At 37.2% G+C, this 21465-nt stretch overlaps 1 protein-coding gene across 1 annotated transcript; it reads left to right on the forward strand.

The window, feature by feature from the left end:
• The first annotated feature begins 5784 nt into the window (after positions 1-5784).
• On the forward strand, positions 5785-21241 carry LOC105445176. Its single transcript, XM_030973179.1, has 3 exons — positions 5785-6291; positions 16877-17202; positions 18998-21241. Exons 1-3 carry the CDS (start codon positions 6119-6121, stop codon positions 19156-19158), a joined length of 660 nt encoding a protein of 219 aa, XP_030829039.1. The 5' UTR covers positions 5785-6118; the 3' UTR covers positions 19159-21241.
• Positions 21242-21465: the final 224 nt, after the last annotated feature.

Genomic DNA, 21465 nt, shown 5'->3' on the forward strand with positions numbered 1-21465 from the left:
ACTGACTCGGCCGGATAATGTATAATATTATCTAGATCAATTAGGATCAATCATTGTCAAAAATCATCCATAAATGGGGGTAAAAATAATTATTCCACCATTATGACCAACCGTGTAGATGACACAGGCGCGGATCCAGGATTTCTTAGGGGAGGGGGCCCAATTTTTTTTTTTTTGCTCCCGAAAATTTGAAAATCGCGCCGGCCGAAAAGTCGCTCAGTGGGGGGGGGGGGGGGGGGGGGGGGGGGGGGGGGGGTAGTGAGCACATTTTTTTTTTTTTATGATCCTCAAAAAAAATTCAATTTGCACCCCCCCCCCCCCTTGAGCGCCAGGGGGGGGCCCAACCACCCAAAAAGGTAAAAATCACGTGATTTTACATGATTTTTTTTCTCATATTTTTTTTTTACACAACTGTTTAGCCACTTCAGTCAAATATACTGTCCAAACGACTAGAGACAGAGTCTAGCATTACCCTTAGCAGTTTTGTTGGATTGCTGGAGTAGTATGTGTACATACTCGTTATTTCGGGTTAAATCTAACCTCTCTTCTCTTTCATTATATATTTCTGTGCTCTCCTTCTATCTATCCTCTTCTCTTTTGTCATGAATTTTTTTTTTCTTCAATCTATCCTTTTTCTCCTTCGTTATACATTTCTTTGTTTTTCCGAGTCAATCTATCCCCCAGTTCTCCTTCGTTATGTATTTCTTTTGTTCTCCTTTATTCTAACCTCTATTCTTTTGTTTTATGTATTTCGTTGTTTCCCCTTCAATCTATCCTTTTCTCCTTCGTCATCTATGTCTTTGTTTTAATCTGATAGATGATCCCTTAATCCTTCTTTATGTATTTCCATGTTTTTCCTTAGTCTAGATGATTATCCTCTTGGCTCTTCACATATGTATTTGTATGTTCTTCCTTTGACTTATCCTCTTCTCTTTCCTTATGTATTTCCTTGTTTTTCCTTCTCCATATCCTCTCCACTATCCTTGTTTTCCCCTTCTATCATCTTTGCTTGCACATTATATAGTGCGCTGACGACCTAGACTCTTTCACCAGAGCACTTCTTGGAATTTTTTCGCGAAAATGGCTAAACAGTTGTGTATTATGCGCGGGCGGTGGCTGGTGGGGGCAAAAGTCGGGGCACAAGTGCGGTAAATCTTTTGCATGCTTTACCTCCTCAAACTCATTAATCGCATGAAAATGAATTTTATTTACGTATTCCACAAATTACAAAATCCTTGTTTACGTACTCATGTGATAAAAAAAGATGACTAAAGTTTTCTTTTTAAGTTGTTGAGCCGGCCTATGGTTTCTTCTTTATTCTTTTCTTTAATATTCCCCCATTCTTGTTAGTTTGCATCAACTGGATGTCTCCTATAAAAATCTCCACTGCATGATGAAATGTTCTCAAGAGAACCGATCAGAGTCCAACAGGGCCTTTTTCAACTGACTCGGATAATGAACTATATATTTATGATAGAGTTAAAATGCTTTAAATTAGAAGAATAAATAATGTTGATGTAACCCAAAATTACCCAACAACCCACCCTTTTTTGTTGTTGTGGGGGGGGGGGGGGTGTTTGTATTGGACCTTCTTTTTTGCTCTCCGAAAATCATACACATATTAAAAGGTACTTGCATGGCGCTTTACTTGCGGCGATTAATTTTCTTGTTCTATACCGTCCACGATGCAATTTGAATTTTTTGATTTTTTTTAAATTTACATGGAAACAAAATATTTCTAAAAAGGACGCATAATGTTTGGTGACATTATACAGTTAATATTCATTGATATTTTAAATCGTATACTCTTTCTGTTGTTGTCACCAACAACAACAAAAAAAAAAAGGGAAAAAAAGAATTGGTAATGAATTAGGCTATAAAGTGTGTGTGTGTGTGTGTGTGTGTGTGTATTGGTTTAAAAAAAAAAAAAAGGTTTCGGGTGTATGCCTATCAATCAGATACAAGGGTGTCGATTTGTATCCGTGGTTGCGGGGGGGGGGATGGGGGATGATAGGTGCCAAAATATTTTCGGCAATGGATCAAAGCAGCCAAGAGGTAGAAGCGTGTGGCAGGTAGCACCCCTCCCCAAGGGCGTAGCCAGGATTTTATTTTAGGGGGGCGGTAGTGAGCACGCAAAGCTAGGGGGTTGGGTGCAGGGAAGGGAGAGCTTCCCCCCTCCCCCGCGAAGCGCGGAAGCTTTGACGTTTAATTAACTTATTAGAGAAAGAAGACGATTCGTTGGACCGTTCTCGACCCTTAATCCTTGTTTGAATCAAGTTCCCCTTCCTCCGCGCGTAGCGCGGAAGCTCCGTGGGTTAATTAGATTATTAAAGAAAGAAGGCGATTCGATGTACCATTCTCGACTCTTAATCCTTAATGTTTGAACAAGTTCCCCTTCCTCCGCCCATAGCGCGGAATCTCTGAAGTTTCTTTAGATTATTAAAGAAAGAAGACGATTCGATGTACCATTCTCGACTCTTAATCCTTGTCTGCATGAGTGCAATTCGCCCCCGCCCTCCCGCGCGAAGCGCGGAAGCTTTGACGTTTCAATAAATTATTACTCTTAATCCTTGTCTGTATTCATTTTCGTCCATCCAGCGCTAAGCGCGGAAGCCTTTTACCGTTTCATTAAATTATTAGAGAAGGAAGACGATTCGTTGTACCGTGTCCTTGTCTGAGTGCAATTCGCCCCCGCCGCGGAAGCTTTGACGTTTCATTATTGTTACTCTTAATCCACGTCTAAAATCGTTTTCGCCCATCCCGCGCATAGCGCGGAAGCTTTCACGTTTCATTAAATTATAATAAAAAGAAGATGATTCGTTGTATCGTGTACTTTGACGTTTCATTTAATTATAACTCTTAATCCTAGTCTGAATTCAGTTGCCCCCCTTCGGAAGCTTTGCCGTTTCACTAAATTATTAGAGAAAGAAGACGATTCGTATACTGTTCTCTATATTTCCTTGTCTGAATTCAGTTTCCCCACATGATGTACGTATGGAACGTTCGTTTGCAAATCTTTGCCTGCACAGCCCGAATGGTGGGTAGCATGTTATCTCCCGGCAATGCTTGTCGCAATAGCTTCTGGAAAGGAATTGTATTCTACTGTTAGTGTTAACGGCCACTAATTAGGCCCATTAGTGACTATACAAAATATATGCTCTTCCTGGCTATTTGGGAATGTGTCAGTTTGCAACAGAAATGGAGAAACGCGAATTTTGTTGAAAATCATGTGATATCACGAACATTTATAAGTCACTTGTATAAAATACGCCAGTTACATAGGCCTACATCAGCTTTTCAATAAAACAAAAATAATTTGTGACATAATATTCGTTCTCCAAAATATCAGGAAATAAAATGAGTAAAAAAATAAAAATAAAGATACAATGACGTCAATTTTTAAAAGGGTGAACGGAAACAACATAACATCTAGTGAACTATCTTATAAGTCATACTAATGTCCGAAATCTTTCTCCTTGTCTCCGATCTCATCTTTTTTTTGTCACAGAGTTCATCTATGTTTACATTATCCAGGATTGTCTGATGTTGCAGATTGCCTACTTTTGTGCTTCGCGCTTAACATTTAGCTCGTTGCTTTTTAACGCTGCGTCTTTGCATTTTGCGCTCTGCATTTCTATGATGCTGTTGATTGAACAAATTTAATAAATTCATCAATTCCTGATGAAGCCGTATGAGCGAGAATTCAATTTATTCTTGTCTCATATACGGTTGTCTCATTTACCTCGTACTATGTATTATGAAAATGAGATAACAAAATGTGTATATTGACGGTCATCTTGCGAGTAATAACCATCAACTACTCTCATCGGGCTCTCATCATAAAATTTTCTCTTAATTTTTTTTAGGGTGAATTATTGGGGGGGGGGGGGATGATTGTACAGGCCACCCCCCACCTAAAATATTGGGGGGGGGATATATCCCCCCCCCCATCCCCCCGGGATCGACATCACTTACATCTGGTGACCGGCCTTTAACATTAAAGACTGTCTAAATTACACCGATTATGCTCTGAAATGCGCTAAAACGCAAAGCTACTGAATTCTTTAATGTTCTCGCAGAAATATAGGTTGTGACGGATATAGAAGATTATTAGGGCTAGTAGGTGATGTAGGCTGTAGACCGACACCCCTACCAGTGGCGGATCCAGGGGGGGGGGGTCCGGGCCCCCCGTCCCCCCCCCTTGAGAAAAAAATCATGCAAAATCACGCGATTTTACCTTTTTGGGGGGTTGGGCCCCCCCCTGGCGCTCAAGGGGGGGGGGGGGTGCAAATTTTAAAATTTTCGAGGACCCCCCCCCCAAAAAAAAATGTGCTCACTACCCCCCCCCCCCCCCCCCCTCCCCCCCCCCCCCCCCCACTGAGCGACTTTTCGGCCGGCGCAATTTTCAAATTTTCGGGAGCAAAAAAAAAAAAAGTTGGGCCCCCTCCCCTAAGAAATCATGGATCCGCGCCTGACCCCTACAGACTAACAATATCGGTCTCCTGGACGTTCTGTCAACTTTTCAGAGGGTTTACTAGACTGATAGCTCAGTGAACCAAATAGACCACTTTTCAGAGACTATAGCTATTATCTGCGTACATGTATTGATCAATGGTCAATAAATGAATCTTTTTGCTATCCGATACGATCTGTGAATTGTGAACAACTACCGAGATGGAATGGACCGATTTGTAGATGGGGCGAGTTAACTGGTGTATCATTGGCAAGCGATCTAGCAGGCAGTGCACACAAGTCATGCACATGCTAAGCCTTAGACCTCGTTCTCACTAACTTCCTAGACCGATCCAGGCTAGTTATCTTTCTAACTGTGAGTGTAAACAGACAAGCGGTACAGGAAGCGATTTCTGGACCGGTTCGCTTCCTAGATCGCCCCTCACCGATCTAGCATGCAGTGTGAACATAAACCGTGCCAGAATAAAAACAGAGAAATATAAGGAAAGATAGAAAGAAAATGAAAAAATGACAGAGAATTACATACGAGAAGGTGATGGAAGGAAGAGACAAAGAATAATGTAAGGAAAGACAGAAAAAGAAAGTGATAGAATGATAAAAACAAAGAATAACATTTTGAAACGGCTAACAAAAGGATGACAGAAAGATAAAGTAATAAAATCATAAAACAAGAAATAACATAAGAAAAGTAATGGAAGGCAGAAACAAAAGGATAGTGAAGGAAAGATAGGAAGAGAAAATAGTAGAATAATTAAAACAAAGAATAACAAAAGAGAATGTAATAGAAGGAAGAAACAAAAAATAACATAAGGAAAGACAGAAGTGATAGAATGATAAAAACAAAGAATAACATTAGAGAAGGTATAAAGAGGAAACTAAGGATAGTGTAAGGAAAGATAGGAAGACTAAACTGAAATAATAAAAACAATGCAAAACATATAATATTAAGAAAAGGTGATAGACGGAAAACAAAGAATGACATAAATGCCGGGAATAAATGGTATGAAGAAAAAGTGACAGAAGGAAGAAACAAAGTGTAACATGAGGAAATTGCACTCTAAATCATGATTCATATATACAAAATACTTTTCAACACTTTTAGTTGGTAAAATTCCTTTGCCTATGGAATTTGTTCAAGTCTTTCATATCATAATAGACAAAACAAACAATTCTATAATCAGATAATATATCGACTACATCTTCAGGAGATATTTTTCTTTTCAGTTTTGTGGCCATGAACACTCCATTTAAAATGGGGGTGTTAGAATGTATTTATTTTCCAATTACTTATTGTATCCTTACGTTTCAAATCGAATTGAAGTTAAAGTATAATAAATATGTAAAAATTATAATATGAGAATACAATCGTATACTTATTTCATAAATAGCCATCAAATAATGTGTAATTTTTGTCATCGATATCCATCTTTTTGTTTGTTTATCTGCAATGGTCGTGTCCAGTGAAACATGTGTAAAGGAAATTTAAACGGTGTTCATCATGCTGCGTACCGTATCCGGGTTGTGTGGTATCGTACCTGAAGATGTTCATACCTGCGATGAGAATTCCATCAACATTTTGGAACGAGGATTAACAGGATATCTTTAGTTTGCTTTAAATCGTTGTGATCTATGGAATTATATAAAAATGGATCGAAATAAAGGACTACGAGGTGCGAGCTACTTGGAGCCCAGAAACAGGATACGGACGAGTAGCAGCGACAGCAGCGGGTCTTCGTGCGGGGACAGTGAAGGGAGCCAGGAGAAGCTCAGGCGATTGTTCCAGACGTGTGATAGCGACGGCGATGGTTTTATCGATGGGTATGTAGTCTGCGCGTGAGTTTGTACATGATGTATGTGCAAAGCCGAAGTCTTCAAGAATGTGACTAACAGTAACAGGCTTGGATAGGAAAGAAGTTTACAAGTAGGGCCTAGGCAGTTGAAAACCCTAGTCTAAGAATAATCGTATTGATATGAGATGGTAATATTAACGAGAGAGAGAGAGAGAGAGAGAGAGAGAAGGGGGAGGAGGGGGGGAGAGAGAGAGAGAGAGAGAGAGTCTAATCAATAAAATAAAAATTAGACTTGTTTAGCAATAAAGGTAAAGACCAGTTCTGGAAACGCCCCTCAAGTCATTTTTATCTTTATTTATTTGAAACTTATACATGTACATGTAGATGATCAACCTTTTCTGATCGATTCCACAATGTTTCTTTCACAATGCAGTTGCATGACCATAACTGGTCTTTATCTTTAAGTTTAAAAATAAAAAAGACAATCAGACAATCATGTTTGTATGCATTTTAGAGCTGCTACAGTGTTCATGATTACCACTCCAATTTAAAGGAAACTTGAAAAGTGGTTGTTAAAGGCAGTTGGTCTTTATTGTCGTGCTCCTTTGATTGTAGGTTTCAATAAGAAACCCTATTCTTTTAGTCTTATTAAATTGTGGCACCATCTTTGTCGCTCTCCTCTGTACCCATTCAACCTCGTCTCCATCTTAACAAACAGGTGACGTGCAAGTTTGTAACAAATAACATATTCTTTTCAAACAAGTGAAAACAAGTATATTTTGTTTTAAAAAGAAATACAAATTGATTTCTACATTATTCATCTCGCAAGGAATCACAGATAAACATTCACTCTTTATAAATGTACCCTGGCAAGACTTCCACTTTGTTCATAATCAACCAAATGATAACCAAATATCACCAGAGGATGCATTAAAACTATATAACACATCCAATGGTTTTGATTTAAAGAAAACCAAAGAATTTAAAGGGGAAAAACAATGCCATACCAAGACCCATGTGCACATGTTATTTTTTGCACATGTTATCTTCTACATATACTTGGGTGTACTGTGTATGGTCACTGCATATAGTCCACTCACAAGTCATTTTTATCTTTATTTATTTGAAACTTATAGTATACATGTACATGTACTTTGTACAGGCATGGAGCCCCAAACAAATATTGTTTGTTGTTGATTATTCAGAGCAATTGTAGAATACCGCACCACAAATCTAAAGCTAAATCTAAAGACTTAAGTTTCTTAGGTCATACTAACCCTAAGTCTAACCCTAACTCTAACCCTATCCCTATAGCTGTCACCCTAGATGTTGGATGTTCATATGCATTATAAGTATAAATCCTATTGATGGGGTACTCTACTGTTAAGCTGATTATTTCCTACATAATACACTATACCATGCATCAGGCAATTATCCATTATGCTATTTGCCATCTCTCTTGCACTTGCATGCTGTCCTAGGCTACATGTAGATTATTTTATTTTTTTAACGTGGCGAAATCAATACAAAATTATCATCTAGACTAGAGCAAATATCTTAATTTCTAATTACATTATAAGCAGTTATCTAATGATATGCAAGAACAATTCAAAAAAAATTGTGTGATTATGAATATTGCAATCACAAACTCAATAACGAGATCAGATCACCTAATTTTAGGTACAAGATTATCAGTTGGATGGCCATAACTAATTGACTGTCTAACGGTAACTCTTAAGATGTAGGAAATTGAATAATGTGTACTTGTGACATTTTTGTGTAAAAGAGTCAAATGCGTAAACAATGTGAGCTAAAATTGACTACATGTGTATGTTTAGGACAGCCAAGATAGCAGCCCAGTCAGACACGAGAAGAATGGTGATATGTATTGGTGCTAATAGATGTTAATAGAAGCCACATACCAATCATTATTAGTCGAGATGACAATGTCCCCCTGCTGTAAAGAATGGCCAGATGATGCCCTGGATCACGTTTGCATGAGAAGAGATTAAGTGGATGGAACTACAGGCTCCTCATAGTACTGTACTGTAAAAACATAAAACTTAATTGACTTGAAAAAAAAATTTTGCAAAGTTTTAAGGACATGCATTTTCATGGCAGAAATTACATATATTGCACAGTGATATTTACACAGTGTTCATAAGTCAATGATTTTGTGATTGTAAATTTTGTGCATCTGGACCACTCAATTGACTTCATGAAATATGTTGAACTTTCATGATGCAAAGTATTCTTGTTAAAATAGGAGGTAGTGGGAAGGGGAATTCCCCTCAACAGGGATTATTAATGTTATGAGCATGCACATTTATGCTGAAGTTCTAACTTCTAATCTATTGATTTTGTACAGTAATTGTACCAATTAGTTTGTGATTTACTTGGTGATTATAAATGTCTGTAGCAATAATTGGCTAATGGTTTCGTACTTGTCAGTGCAGAACATAAAGTGTCTGTTTTTGGCATAAATGCACCATTACAATTTTTCATAGTTCCCCATCTTTTACACGATTTTGCAGACATCCTGAATGTGTATGGTGTGAACAATGTGCAGTGCACATAATACAGTATAGGTGCATGCATGTGTACATACAGAGTTGGGTATAGATTACACATCTTTTGTTCCCATTGTGAAACCTGGCTTTGCAAGCAGCCATTGTAGTATGAGCTGAGCTTTACATACAATACAAAGGATGGGAGCCCTTTACAAAATCTGTGACTTTCCCAAGTCTGTGACTTTCCTGATGAAGCAAAATCTGTGACTTTCTTGACAAAGCAAAATCTGTGATTTTCCTTAGCTGTGCATATTGAGAGACATTGAAGTGTGATAGAGATAAATGTATGTACTCCTTGCATACAGTGTTAAAGATAAAGACCAGTTATGGTCATGCGATTGCATTGTGAAAGAAACGTTGTGGAGTCGATCAGAAAAGGTTGATCATCTAGCATATAAGTATTGGTGTGTACTGCATTAAGGTTCTGGAATCATCAAAATTATAAGAAATTTGCCCAGTCTTGATAAAGCTACAAGCACTGTACACAGAAAGATGTATATGGGACTACCCCCACACGTGCGTGACACATGCATTATATCTATCAGGTCCAAATAGATATAATAATTTACCAAATATATCAATTAGTAGGCGGTTTCTTGGCAAAATTTGTATGATCACGTATTAGTCAAAATATATTCTTTCACATGGGTGGTAATAAGAGCTTCCAATTCATTTTTTGAGAGGGGGGCATTTCCAAAACTGGTCTTTACCTTTAATGTTTCACTATTTGGACCCTGATGTAGTTCCATGACTAAACACTGATGGACGTAGAACCACATTTGTTAGCTTAGACCTAAAATAAAGTACCCCGGTAGAAGCGAATACGTAGTAGCTTACAGTATTGTATTTGTTTTCCAGATGACGGTCTGGAAAGTTCTAAAAGAAATCTGGTTTTACTGCAATAAAATGTCACTACATCTTCCGAAACCCCCCCCCCCCCCCCCCCCCCCCCCCCACACAAAAAAAGATGATTGTAAACTAATTTTTCATGCCTGAGAAAAGTTCTTATACAGCTATAGAACAATAAACATGACTAAGTTCTAATCATTGAATTGTCACGTACATGTATCATACCACTGTTTTGCACAGCTCAGTAGATCAATGATACTTGTATTTGTGAGAAAGGACTGTACATGAACATGTACATTGTATAGTGTATGAACATGTTTACTGTAGGCTCTGCTATCATGATAAAATTCATGTTTTTGTGAAATTCAGGATTGAACGGTAAATGTTTTCCAGTATCATGAATAAAAAAATGTTCACTGGGCCCATCCTCCGTCCCATCCATCTTCCCGTCCATCTCATCTGTGTCAGCCGGAGTAACCCTAGAGCCTGGCGATGACCTGATGTGACCCTCGTCAGCCATGTCTGCCTAGGCTATAACAGGGCTTTACCTTACTGGTTATTAATAGATCGTCTTTAAAGGAGGTCATCAATCATTGTCCTGCCAAGTTCATGGTCAAAGAAAGGGAGAGGGACTGTTTAGGAGTACTGTTTAGGAGAGTATAACAAATGTGAATTTGGGATTATATTACGTGTACATGTAGGCCTGCAGGTTCATTCTTTAACTTCAATCATCAGGAACTTCCTTTCAAATTGAGTATAATTCTACCAGGTTCAGAATAACATGAAGTAAGAAGAAACGTGTAATAAAAATAAAAATGATGAAGACAAGAAACCTTTGGTATCCATCTGTTGGTCTTGTTTTTGTTGATTGCGATCTGTAGATGGTGAGGTGGGAATAAAAGAAAATCATGCAGTAATAAAGTATTTTAAAAACCCTTTTAAGGTACATAAACATGTAATGGCAGTTGGAAATGACTACAAGAGATATTCTCTTTTATTCAAGTTTATTTCTGAAGCTCAGATGACCTGCCTATTTGTTATATACACACAAACTTTAGTATTCTATTGGACAAAAACAACTCGAGACCTATTCTCTAAACATTCTGCAATACAAATATTAAATAAAGGATAAATGTGAGAAGTGCACACCCCATTGACAGCTGATTTTTTAAACAAATTTCAACTTTCTTTGGACTCTTCACCACACCTTTTGAATATCTTGTTCCAATTGTCAATATGGCCTTCAGAAACCCGCCTGTCAGTCACTCAGTCAGACCATCCTTTGTATTTTCTTTAGGACACTATCTTTGTTGACTTTTTTGTCATTCATCTGTCTTTTGTTGCTTAATCTTCGGTTGTAGGATATATTTTGATGGATGATTCAGGATTCATCTTTGCCTCTGCAATGATATTTTATCTGTTCAGAAACAGAATGGAGTTAATACCCTACTGGCTCCAAACAGACTCTACTGAGTGCTCCCAGCTTTATTTCATGTATGGTTATGGCTTGGTTATACATGTACTGTAGGTTAGAGTTATGGTATGGTTTTGAGTTCAGCCACCATAGTTAAAAATACCATTTCAATTAGTGTTTGAAATTGAAGTGAACAATTCCTGCCAGAATGTTGGCTTCTGTTTGATTTTTTTATAAAAAGACTCTAAGATAGAATGTGCTGTATTGGATTTGATTCCCCCATAGGCCCTATGCCCCTATAGATGATAAATGAAAACATGTCATACATGTGTGCAATAAATCCATGGATTTCCATATAGTTACAGTATTATGTACACCGAGGCACTACCTTACCCGTATCCGAGTTCCATGTTCTGAACTAGAAAGTAGAAACGCATTTTTCTTCTTATTCATTAAATTGCATCAAGGACTTTTATTGTCCAAGATTATCATACCGTAATTAACGTTGTATAAACCGCCCTCGTGTATTAACCGCACCCCTCTTTTTCGCCCTAAAAAAAAATTTAAAAATTGCCAACTCTGTCGACAGCAAGCCAGGTCCATGTTTAAAAAACCCATGGGGGAAGGCCTTTCATTTAACTGCGAGGTGCAGCTGAATGTGTAAGATCATTAATGTAAATTAAAAAAACAGTAGAGGACCTAGGATAGAACCTTGTGGTACACCGTGTGTAGGAATTATTATTATAAACTATATATTGAGATCTATCAGAAAGATTACTTTCAAACCAAGATGACAGACAAATATGAGTGTTGTTCTAGTTTCCTCGTGGTGAGTCAACACACGGATTACTGAGCTGGGAGACATTGCCAGGCATAGCGCCAGATGGAGGGGCATAAATCGAAACTTCAAAAAAATTTTTGTTGTTGTTTTTGTTTTGGTGTACCGTGTATAAACTGCACCCCCGACTTTAAATTTTTTTCGGCGGCAAAAAGGTGCGGTTTATACACCGTTAATTACGGTACATTTAATATGTACTCCATGTATCTGAATGCATTACCCCCCATTAAACCAAGTTGGTTCTGACCAATCCTTATTTCTTCTCTGTTGTGCATCTCAACTGGGATGTGTCAGAGATCGAACAAAGGCTTCTGATATGTCTCATTAATAGTACAAGGTGTGGGAGAACTCACACCGTTGTAATTGCACCAGACGAGCTGATCGTCAAAACTATGGGCATGCACGTCTGCTGTAAGTTCAAGGCATCACTTGATCTCTTTTCATTACAGCGACCTACTATTTGAACTTGTCGCCATTGGGAGAGACTGTGGTGGCGAAAATAATTTCCCCCCTCTCTCTCTCTCTCTTCCCCCCTCTCTCTCTCTCCCCCCCCCCCCCTCTCTCTCTCCCTCCCCCCTCAAGTCAATTAATCGTAGAGAGGTGTTTGAGTTGGTTGTGGATGAATAACGAGTAATGAGGTGTGGAGAATGGATTTTGGAATAGAGAGGTGACTAATAATGATGACAGTTTATGAGATGATTTCTGAATGAATGAATGAATGGAGAGTAGTTTTATGAGGATGATTTGGTTTTGGATTCCTCCTGGGAGAGTTTAATGGAGAGTCAAAAATTCTGCACTATTAAAATATACATTGAATATTAAAAATACTGTTTTATTTTGTAATGTTAAGATGATGTATTTTTATATGTATGCAAATACACTTGATTTTATATTCATTATATTTTTTTCCAAATATTTCATATTTTATTAAGTTTTTTTGTGAATAATGTAGGTTATGCTTGGAAAATTCAGATTTCTATTTGTTATGTTTCATAATTATGCAGTCACAATACATCTAGTTAGCAAATTTCACTGCTTTTATTTTCATGCAATTGGTGCTATTTCCTACAGTACCCTACAGTACATGTAGAATACATCATTAGATAGTTAGATACATTATCATTTACCAATTTCAGTCAATATTTGCATAAATATCTGTAAATATTGTTTGTCCAGTAGTCACTTCACACATATGCTCAGCTTATGAAAGTCTGAAAGATATGAGGCAACGGCGTCTTGGTATCATGTAAAGATGACATGTATGAGGACATCTGTGAAAATAAACAAGAAATCTATTTTTGAAACAGACATTGCACAGCTGTTTCTCATCCTACCCCAAGTGAACTGGTAATGAGAGAGAGAGAGAGAGTCACTGTGGAGTTTGTGTGTGCTATTAACTGAGAGAGTGAGAGATGGAGCGAGGGAGGGAGAGAGATATTGAATTTTGCTACAAAGTTATTTGAAATTGAAGATTATTTGTCATTCTGTCTACAACGGTACATAACTGGCTGATTTAAAGTGTCAAAATACCTTAAACATTCTTCATGCTGTGGACTAGACTTTTGCAATTTAAAATAAATAAATTTGTATGCTGTTTTATACTAACCCAATTTGTTGTATAAATGGTTTCATCCAGATTGAAGACATGTACAGTGTATTTTATATTCTTACATGTACACCTGTATATACATATATATTCAGATCTTGCCCCTCCTGCCAAATAATGTTTGTCTCTTCATACTTCTTTACAAATTTCCAGGAAATATGGATGCCTGCAGGGTCTATTTTTGATGCTCCATGACAAAGTCTTCCTAATATGTCCTCATCAGTTTGAGCATTGATTTAAAGAGTAGGACAAACACTGCATTGCCACTCCTAAGTGAAGAATGGTAAGGAGGATGGGGGCTAAGTGAAAAATAAACGGGAAACTATTGATTGTGATCCCACATTGTGTGCACTGGCTAGCCAGACCAGAGTGTAATCACCATGGCGATTGAGGAGGGATTGTTTGTTCTGTCCTCATCTGACCGGGGTGTCTGGGAGGAAAACGGCATCTCGATTCTCGAACTCAAACAACAAAGTCAATAGTGTGTGTGAAATAGTCATGAGATCACAGCTCATAGGCTTGCCATCTGCCGTCCTCTTTGTGTACACACATTACCATATACTGAGTAATATTTAAATTTGGCTACAAATGGTGTAGACCTATTGGTTTCTGAATTTCTCCTCAACTTTATATTGGTTTTTTGAGTTTTTCCTTCCATGATGTATTATATATTAATTTTATGAATTAAAAAAAAAATCTATACTCTTTGTGATAACTGTGCATTTCTCTTTTACTCATTACTCTTTTACTATATTGGTTTCCAGTTGAACAATGTTTCACTTTATATATAAAGTCCTTCTCAATTTCTCATCACAAACATGTATTGTGTTTTGAAATTCTCCTTACCCTAATACATCTCTTCTCTTATCAACCTTCACAAGCAATGTTGCTCTGGTCTCCATACATCATAGAATCTACTCTAATAAATCTAATTGTCCCCAAAACTAACCTATCATAGGGAGATGGACTGTTGCTCTCAGCAACTGCCGGTTGGGAAAAAGACTCCCCAAATCATTGAAAGATTGTGAACTCATCTATTAAAGAAAGGTGTTTTCCTCTAAATATCTTTTGTCCTGTTGTATTGTAAGCACTTTCAAAGCATTTTTGTTATTACATTTAATGTAAATCATTGAACAGTGAACATGATACTGAAAACTAAGGATATATGGGCCTGTAGCGTGTCCAGTTTGGCTTTAATATTCCAACATATCCAATTGGAAAGTCAATAATTCAGAATTTCTTTCCTTATTCAACCCTCCCCATTTCCATGAGAACCAGCAGAAAAACCACATTTTAGGTCTGTATTTCCCTTTCATCTCGGTCAGCTCACAAGACAGGTACAAATAAGTGTAGACCAGTGACATTCGCAGACAAATCATATACTCATGGATAAAATATTCATAACTTTGAGGATCATCTGCATAGCGCAGCGTATCCTCTCCCACCCCAGGATTTGTAAATAGACCGGTATAATTGATGAGACCCGGCTCCTCGTAATAGGAGATGACTAATACCACATCAAACTCTCACCGACAGACAGCCAGTGATGTGTTGCCATGGTAACCCAGTGAGCATTTCTACTACCAAATATGTACATGAGGATGAATTTGTCCCATCTGGCATATATCTTCCAGCGTGGATGGATCATTAGCTTGTATAGAGGGGTATCAGAGTAGAAATAACTATCACTTAGAAAAATTCAGGGGATTGGGGATTATTTTGCACTTTCCTTTTAGCAGAATTTTCATATGTACACTATAATGCACACTCCTCTTTTAATAGTGAGCAATAGTGTGTTTTATTGATACTATGATAAAGAGTTTGTTTTGTATATTTAAGATATTTATAAAGATATGGTGCTCTAAGAATGATCTTTATTTATAAAGTAACCAAGAGCACATCAGTAGCATACACATTGACATTTAATGCTTCATAGAAATATGAGAGATTTTCACTGTCTCTTCAAAATACTGAAGATACTAAAGAGTTGTATAGACTACATTGGAAGGAAAAGAAAAAACTTTTATAACATACATATTAGTATGAAAGCCCCTAATATTACAATATTGCACCTTATACTATTTGTTCACTTAACAGCAGTTAAATTTACTGGGTTTTGCCCATTCAAAAGAATAACGTATCTTACTCATATGTTTCAAGCATCGATATTGAATAGGAGAAAAAGAATATGAAGACTACAAAGTATACCAGAAGATGAAATAATTTGATATAAATGTATGGAAATTGAGAAGAAAAAAACAAACACAGAAACACAAGAGGAAGAGGTACATTTATTTGTTTATTCACATAAGGCATTGAATTGTTGAATGGCATGAAAGAAAATGCTTGGAAACATTTCACCAAGCTCTGTTTTTGTCGTGTCCTGTGCATATGGCTCAATGTTTGCTTCAATGTCAACAAAGGTTGGTCTGTAGGGAACGCCTGTCTTGGTATGTCTTTGTCATCACGTACTTGGGATCATCAAAGTTATGTGACATCTGACTACCTCAGCGACCTGCTTTCTTCTCGATATCAACCAATCGTGGGCTCCAGTGACCCAAGTCCAATAATAACATGCTATTATAGCATCAGAGGAGGTTAATAACTTGTGGCTCTAATTTTGGAAAGGAGGATAAATATAATTCCACAGAAAAATCTCATTTTAGCAGCTGTATTTAGAAAAAGGAATTGAACATGAAATAGTCAAGAAAGTGCACCTAACTGGAGCCAAAGAATCAAGTTGGTAGAAAATTGTCTGCATGATCATGTACCGGTATGTCCAATGTTTTCCCAAGGAGTTTTTCCACTGTTATCACTTTGATATACAGGGCCTATCAAAATGGTAGAGGTTTCTTTGTAGCTTTGTACAGAAAAGTGAAATCCCATGTAACCGTGAGTTTTATTTTAATGAATAACTTATATTCTGTTCGATGATACATCAGTACTTGAACTTTCATTGCCATCAGATTTGGTTAAAGTCTTGTCAAAATCTCTAACTTTAGGCTGATGGCATGGATATGGGTCAAAGCACACCCCAATCAGGCCGAGTATATGGCATCTGCAAGAATCTTCTGTATTGAAGGAGGCAGATTATCTTGAAGAAGAAGAAGAAAAAGAAAGTGCTGTATTGTTTTGCTGTTTATTATGTCACCTCAGTAAAATTCTAGTTACTCACTTGTTTCAGGTGAAATATGGTTATATTGGTTGTTACCTAAAAGCAAATATGAGTTTTGATATTTTTCAGGTTCTCATACAAAATGGCCTAGATATGTATTTTGAATTGGTATTATTATTGAACATTTTATTCAATATATGCCTCTTTTGGTTTCTTTACAGACAAGACATATACTTGATGTGCCGTGAGCTGAATATGGAGGACAGCGTGCATGATCTAATGGTACAGCTTGGGGCCGACCGTCATGGCAGAATCTCTTTTGAAGAGTTCTTACGGTGCCAGCAAAAGCTACAGGGCGAGATCAGGTCAGTGACGGAAAGTTCACCCGCCAGACCACCAGACCACCACAGAGGTAGTATGAGCAGTGCTGATGAGCTGTACCAGGACAGACTACAGAGGGCGGGCTCCCCGAAGATGGGCAGTAATTCTAGCCTTCCGCGAAGCGGGCATTTAGGTTCATGGCCAGCTAGCAGTGATAACAGTTTAGGTGAGATTTATTGCAAGAAATCTCTCATCTGCTGAGGTTCAGAAGGAAGTTAACTCATAGCATTCAATACACAGTTAATGCCTTTTTGCCTCACAACAGATTATTTAGTCTATTGAGGAATAGAAAGCATTTACACACGTGTATATCCATAAAAATTTATCTTACGCCCTCCATGCATGCTCATAGCAGAGAGTGTCATACACCTTCAGTTCTGTTATTTCTCTAGCTTTTTGTTTTGTGCATTCGAAATTGAATTGTCAATTACAAACAATCAGAATAAAATTCATCATTCTCTCCAACTTACTTCTTTGATTCCACTTGGTCTATTTTGACAGATTTCATACTTTTGTTATGAGGGTCCTAGATATGGAGACATACTTGTTAACCTGTGTGCCTTTGGGCTGCTACATTCTCGTTTTTCTGAGGAAAAAAAAGGATATGAAGGAAAAGAAGAAGAAAATGGTATAGAGAATGTCTTGCTCATGGAATCCAAAAATACAGTTCAGGGCCACACCTTTACAAATATGGAATTCACCAAATTTAACAAGAAAGAACAGATAACCACGGCCCCCTGTCACTCTTGTAATATTCCCCTATATAAGAATTCTTGAGATGATTTTTCCAACCTCCCACAAGGTGTAATGCAGAAGTGTTTGGGCACGTTCACATATGGTGCAGTAAATAAGTGGGATTTCTTTGGTGTGTAAATGAATGGCAAGTTGAGGCTTGTTCAGACGTACATGTATATGTATAAACCGGCGCTAAAAAGCTGCCACTTAAAAAAAACAATGTATTACTGAATGGCAACTGCGTACTACAAGGGTCCTGAAGATTCAGTGAGCTCTGTGTAGAAGATACAGAAATGTGAAGCATAATTTCAAGCGTAAAACCTGCGTCATATCTGAACGAGGCTTTAGAATGAGAGAATGTTTTTCACGCAACACATGTCCTACACATACTCACCATCTGTATGTTAGAAGATACAGAAAGGTGATGTATAGTGTGCTATTATTATCATTAACAAATATTTAAAAAGAACACTGTGGTCTACCTTATCATACAATATGTGAACGTGCCTTTATTGGTTGAGAACCCATGTTGAGAATACCCCATGGAGAAAACAAATATCGAGCACCCGAGACCAGTATCATATATCAAACCTAATACCCATAAAGAATGAGCATTATGAAAAATCTTTATAAGTTCTGTTTATTATGGAAATACTGAGGATTTTTTTTGTCAGAAATGAAAGATGACAGGGAGTCTTAATAATACCCCCATTTACTACCAAACAAATTGACATCATGCTCAATGGTATGTTGGCTACTTTATCCTGCACTTCTACATGCATACCTACAACTGCTGTTGTTATTGCTGCTACTGCTATTCATATTTCTTTAAATTATTTCTATTCATAAAATTATAGTCCTTCTACTTATCAGATTATTTTCACACTACAAAAGCATATGTAATGTAAAAACCAGACACTTGATTTAATGCAACTTATTAATAATGGTCATTTTTTATCGCGAGAAACTTTAATGAATATCAAATATTTCAGGTTGTTATTCAATCTAAATTGTCTATTTCATGGCATAAAACCTTCACATACCTCAACCATTTGCAAATTTGGAAGAGCTTTATGTATACATGGAAAAAAAGAGACAGGACTGATGAAAAAAGTTGTCCTCATTAGAGTTCATTAGTGTGTCTATCCAATCCCAAAAGGATAAATCACTCTACTTCTTGATACATAATTACAACATGATTATTTGATGATGATTGATCATTTCAGGAGCATCGTCTACGGCGAGGGACAGTTGGGAGCGGGATTCCGGAGCTCGTGATCTCACAAGTCCGGAGCCAGGTACCTTCCTTCAGAAGCTGATGGACAGTGCCACCGCAGCTGGGGGAGGGGCCAACTTCCTGGAGCTCGCCAATACTGTGAGTACATGAGTGTATTTGAGAGAAGGTGAAAAGTGTGGCAATTATGGAAATGCATTATGAATGGAACAAGAATTAGATAGGGAATAGTAGAAGGATAAACTTGCAAATTGTTATTTGCTCAAATTTATTATGGAGTGCATCAAACTATACTTCAATATTTCAAGAAGAGAGAGATATCCAAAATAAGTATTAGATGAAACACAAGATTCTGATTGTATGCAGTAGTGTGATGTCAGATGTTCTGGTTTCTGATATTTTGTCAAAATTGCATGAACAGTTTTTGAAATGTTTGCGACTGTTCATTCAGCCTAAGCAGTGGGGCATAATGCATGTTTGAGATTATTTGTATTTTGTGGCGAGATAGAGAGAGAGAAAGAGAGAGAGAGACAAAAAAGAGAGTAAATTCCTGTTTGAAAGTATCCATTTCGTTCCATTTTGTTGTTTTTAATGTACATGTACAGTACAGTTTGTTGAAATCTGGAGGAAAAAAAAAGTGTGTACCGGTAATGATTATGAATCGAACTGGAGATTCACATAACAATGTGATTTATGTTTCTGATAAGTATGTTAATGATGGCAGTGCTAGTGAAAGTTAAAATGTAACTGATGTGGGAAATATGCGGAAAGATGATGGGTTAAAAAGGTTAAGTCATTCATTAATTATCCTAGCATTTTTATAAACACATGCAAACATGTTGTACAGAGCCCTAAACAAAAAACATTAGTGAGGCAGTAATTCTTTTTATCTCAATGATTCTGCTGCATACTGGTAATGATTCAAACTAAATAGATATTTTCTGGTCATCAGAAATATAGATATTTAGTGTTGACAAATACAGACATGCTCTACTGGTACATGTATACTGCCCTCACAGTCCTGATCTGCAACAATGTATACAAAAGTCTACAGTATCGAATGCAATGCTTGATGACTTGATATTTCCAGGGTATATTGTAACTACAACTTTTCCAGCTTTTGCAGTGTGCCAGTGAAGCAAAAATGAAACACTGCCATCTGTAGTTCATATACAGAATTTACCAGCCACGGTGTAAACAGCTACATGGAGACGTGCAACATCAATTATCATGTTATGTTATTATCCAATTATCTCATTCAACGTGCATTTTATCATCTACATAAAGTTGGGAGAAGGTCTGGAGCTTTGATGCAGGGTGTATTATTGTAGGCTTGGAGATTGATTCCCAATAAGATTAGCTCTGGTCTTCAGGCCTACATTGAAATCGAAATGTTAATCTGTGGCTATAAATCCCATTTAATCTCCTGCCCTAGAAATGCAATCCATGAACCAGATAGTCACTCCGTCACAAGTGGTAACATGGCGTATCGTAGTATGCTGAATCACAACAAGCAAATTGGCAACTCGCGTAGCGGCATTCTCTCTGATAGTGATCCCCACTTCATGTTTTGACAGAATTACGGCCCCGAGATGCAGAGAGATGCAGGGGGTCATCTTACATAGGACATAATGCGCTTGACTTTGTCCCAAGTACTCGTACACAGACAGTCTATCCCTCTTTGTCTGCTTTGCTGTTTATGTTATATATTCACGGAACATACTGAACCCTAAAGGAGGGTTACCGATTCAATCAAATTCCAGGAAATTCAATTTCTTAGTTCGTTTCCAAATGTTTTTCCTGAATTAAGTTGTGATGAATTGGCATATTCATATTGTTTTTGGAGGGCATTGCAAGTTCATGGACATGTATCAACAACTTGTCTACCCAAAACAATGTCATAATAAAGATTCTGAGATACTTCTTTAAAGCTTTCAATATCAAAAAATTAAATATAAGTAAGATATTTATTTCTATGGATGTAAAAGAAAGAATAAACAAATTGCGAGTAATCATGGCTGTTTCAAGTAGATGTACATGCATCTTGATTCTTGCCAGTTGTTCATTTTATAAACTACATGTACATGTATTAATTGTAGAAATAAGACATGTTATTGTAATGAAATAATATCGTAGCATCGTTTTAATTATGTTATTTTATTTCATTTAATCAGCAATGCTTTTCATTAGTCAGTATTTTCCTAGATGATCATTAAAAAGAAAGAAGATAAAAAAAGGTTACCGGTATACTTTGTCCGCTGCACTGATTTTATTAAGATCCTGCATGCAGAAGCTCAGGCTAATTTTGAAAGGTTTTAGAGAAGTGCAGGGAGCATTTGACATTTCAAAGACTTAGGGTAATAGCAGATAATTAATGAATTGGACTTCCGAGGTTTAACAAATGTCTCGGTAGGAACGAAGACAAAAGTTACTTTAAATAGTAGTTATCGATTCATTGCA

Source organism: Strongylocentrotus purpuratus, unplaced genomic scaffold, assembly GCF_000002235.5.
Source record: "Strongylocentrotus purpuratus isolate Spur 01 unplaced genomic scaffold, Spur_5.0 spur5_scaffold_6, whole genome shotgun sequence".
Taxonomy (NCBI): Eukaryota; Metazoa; Echinodermata; class Echinoidea; order Camarodonta; family Strongylocentrotidae; genus Strongylocentrotus; species Strongylocentrotus purpuratus.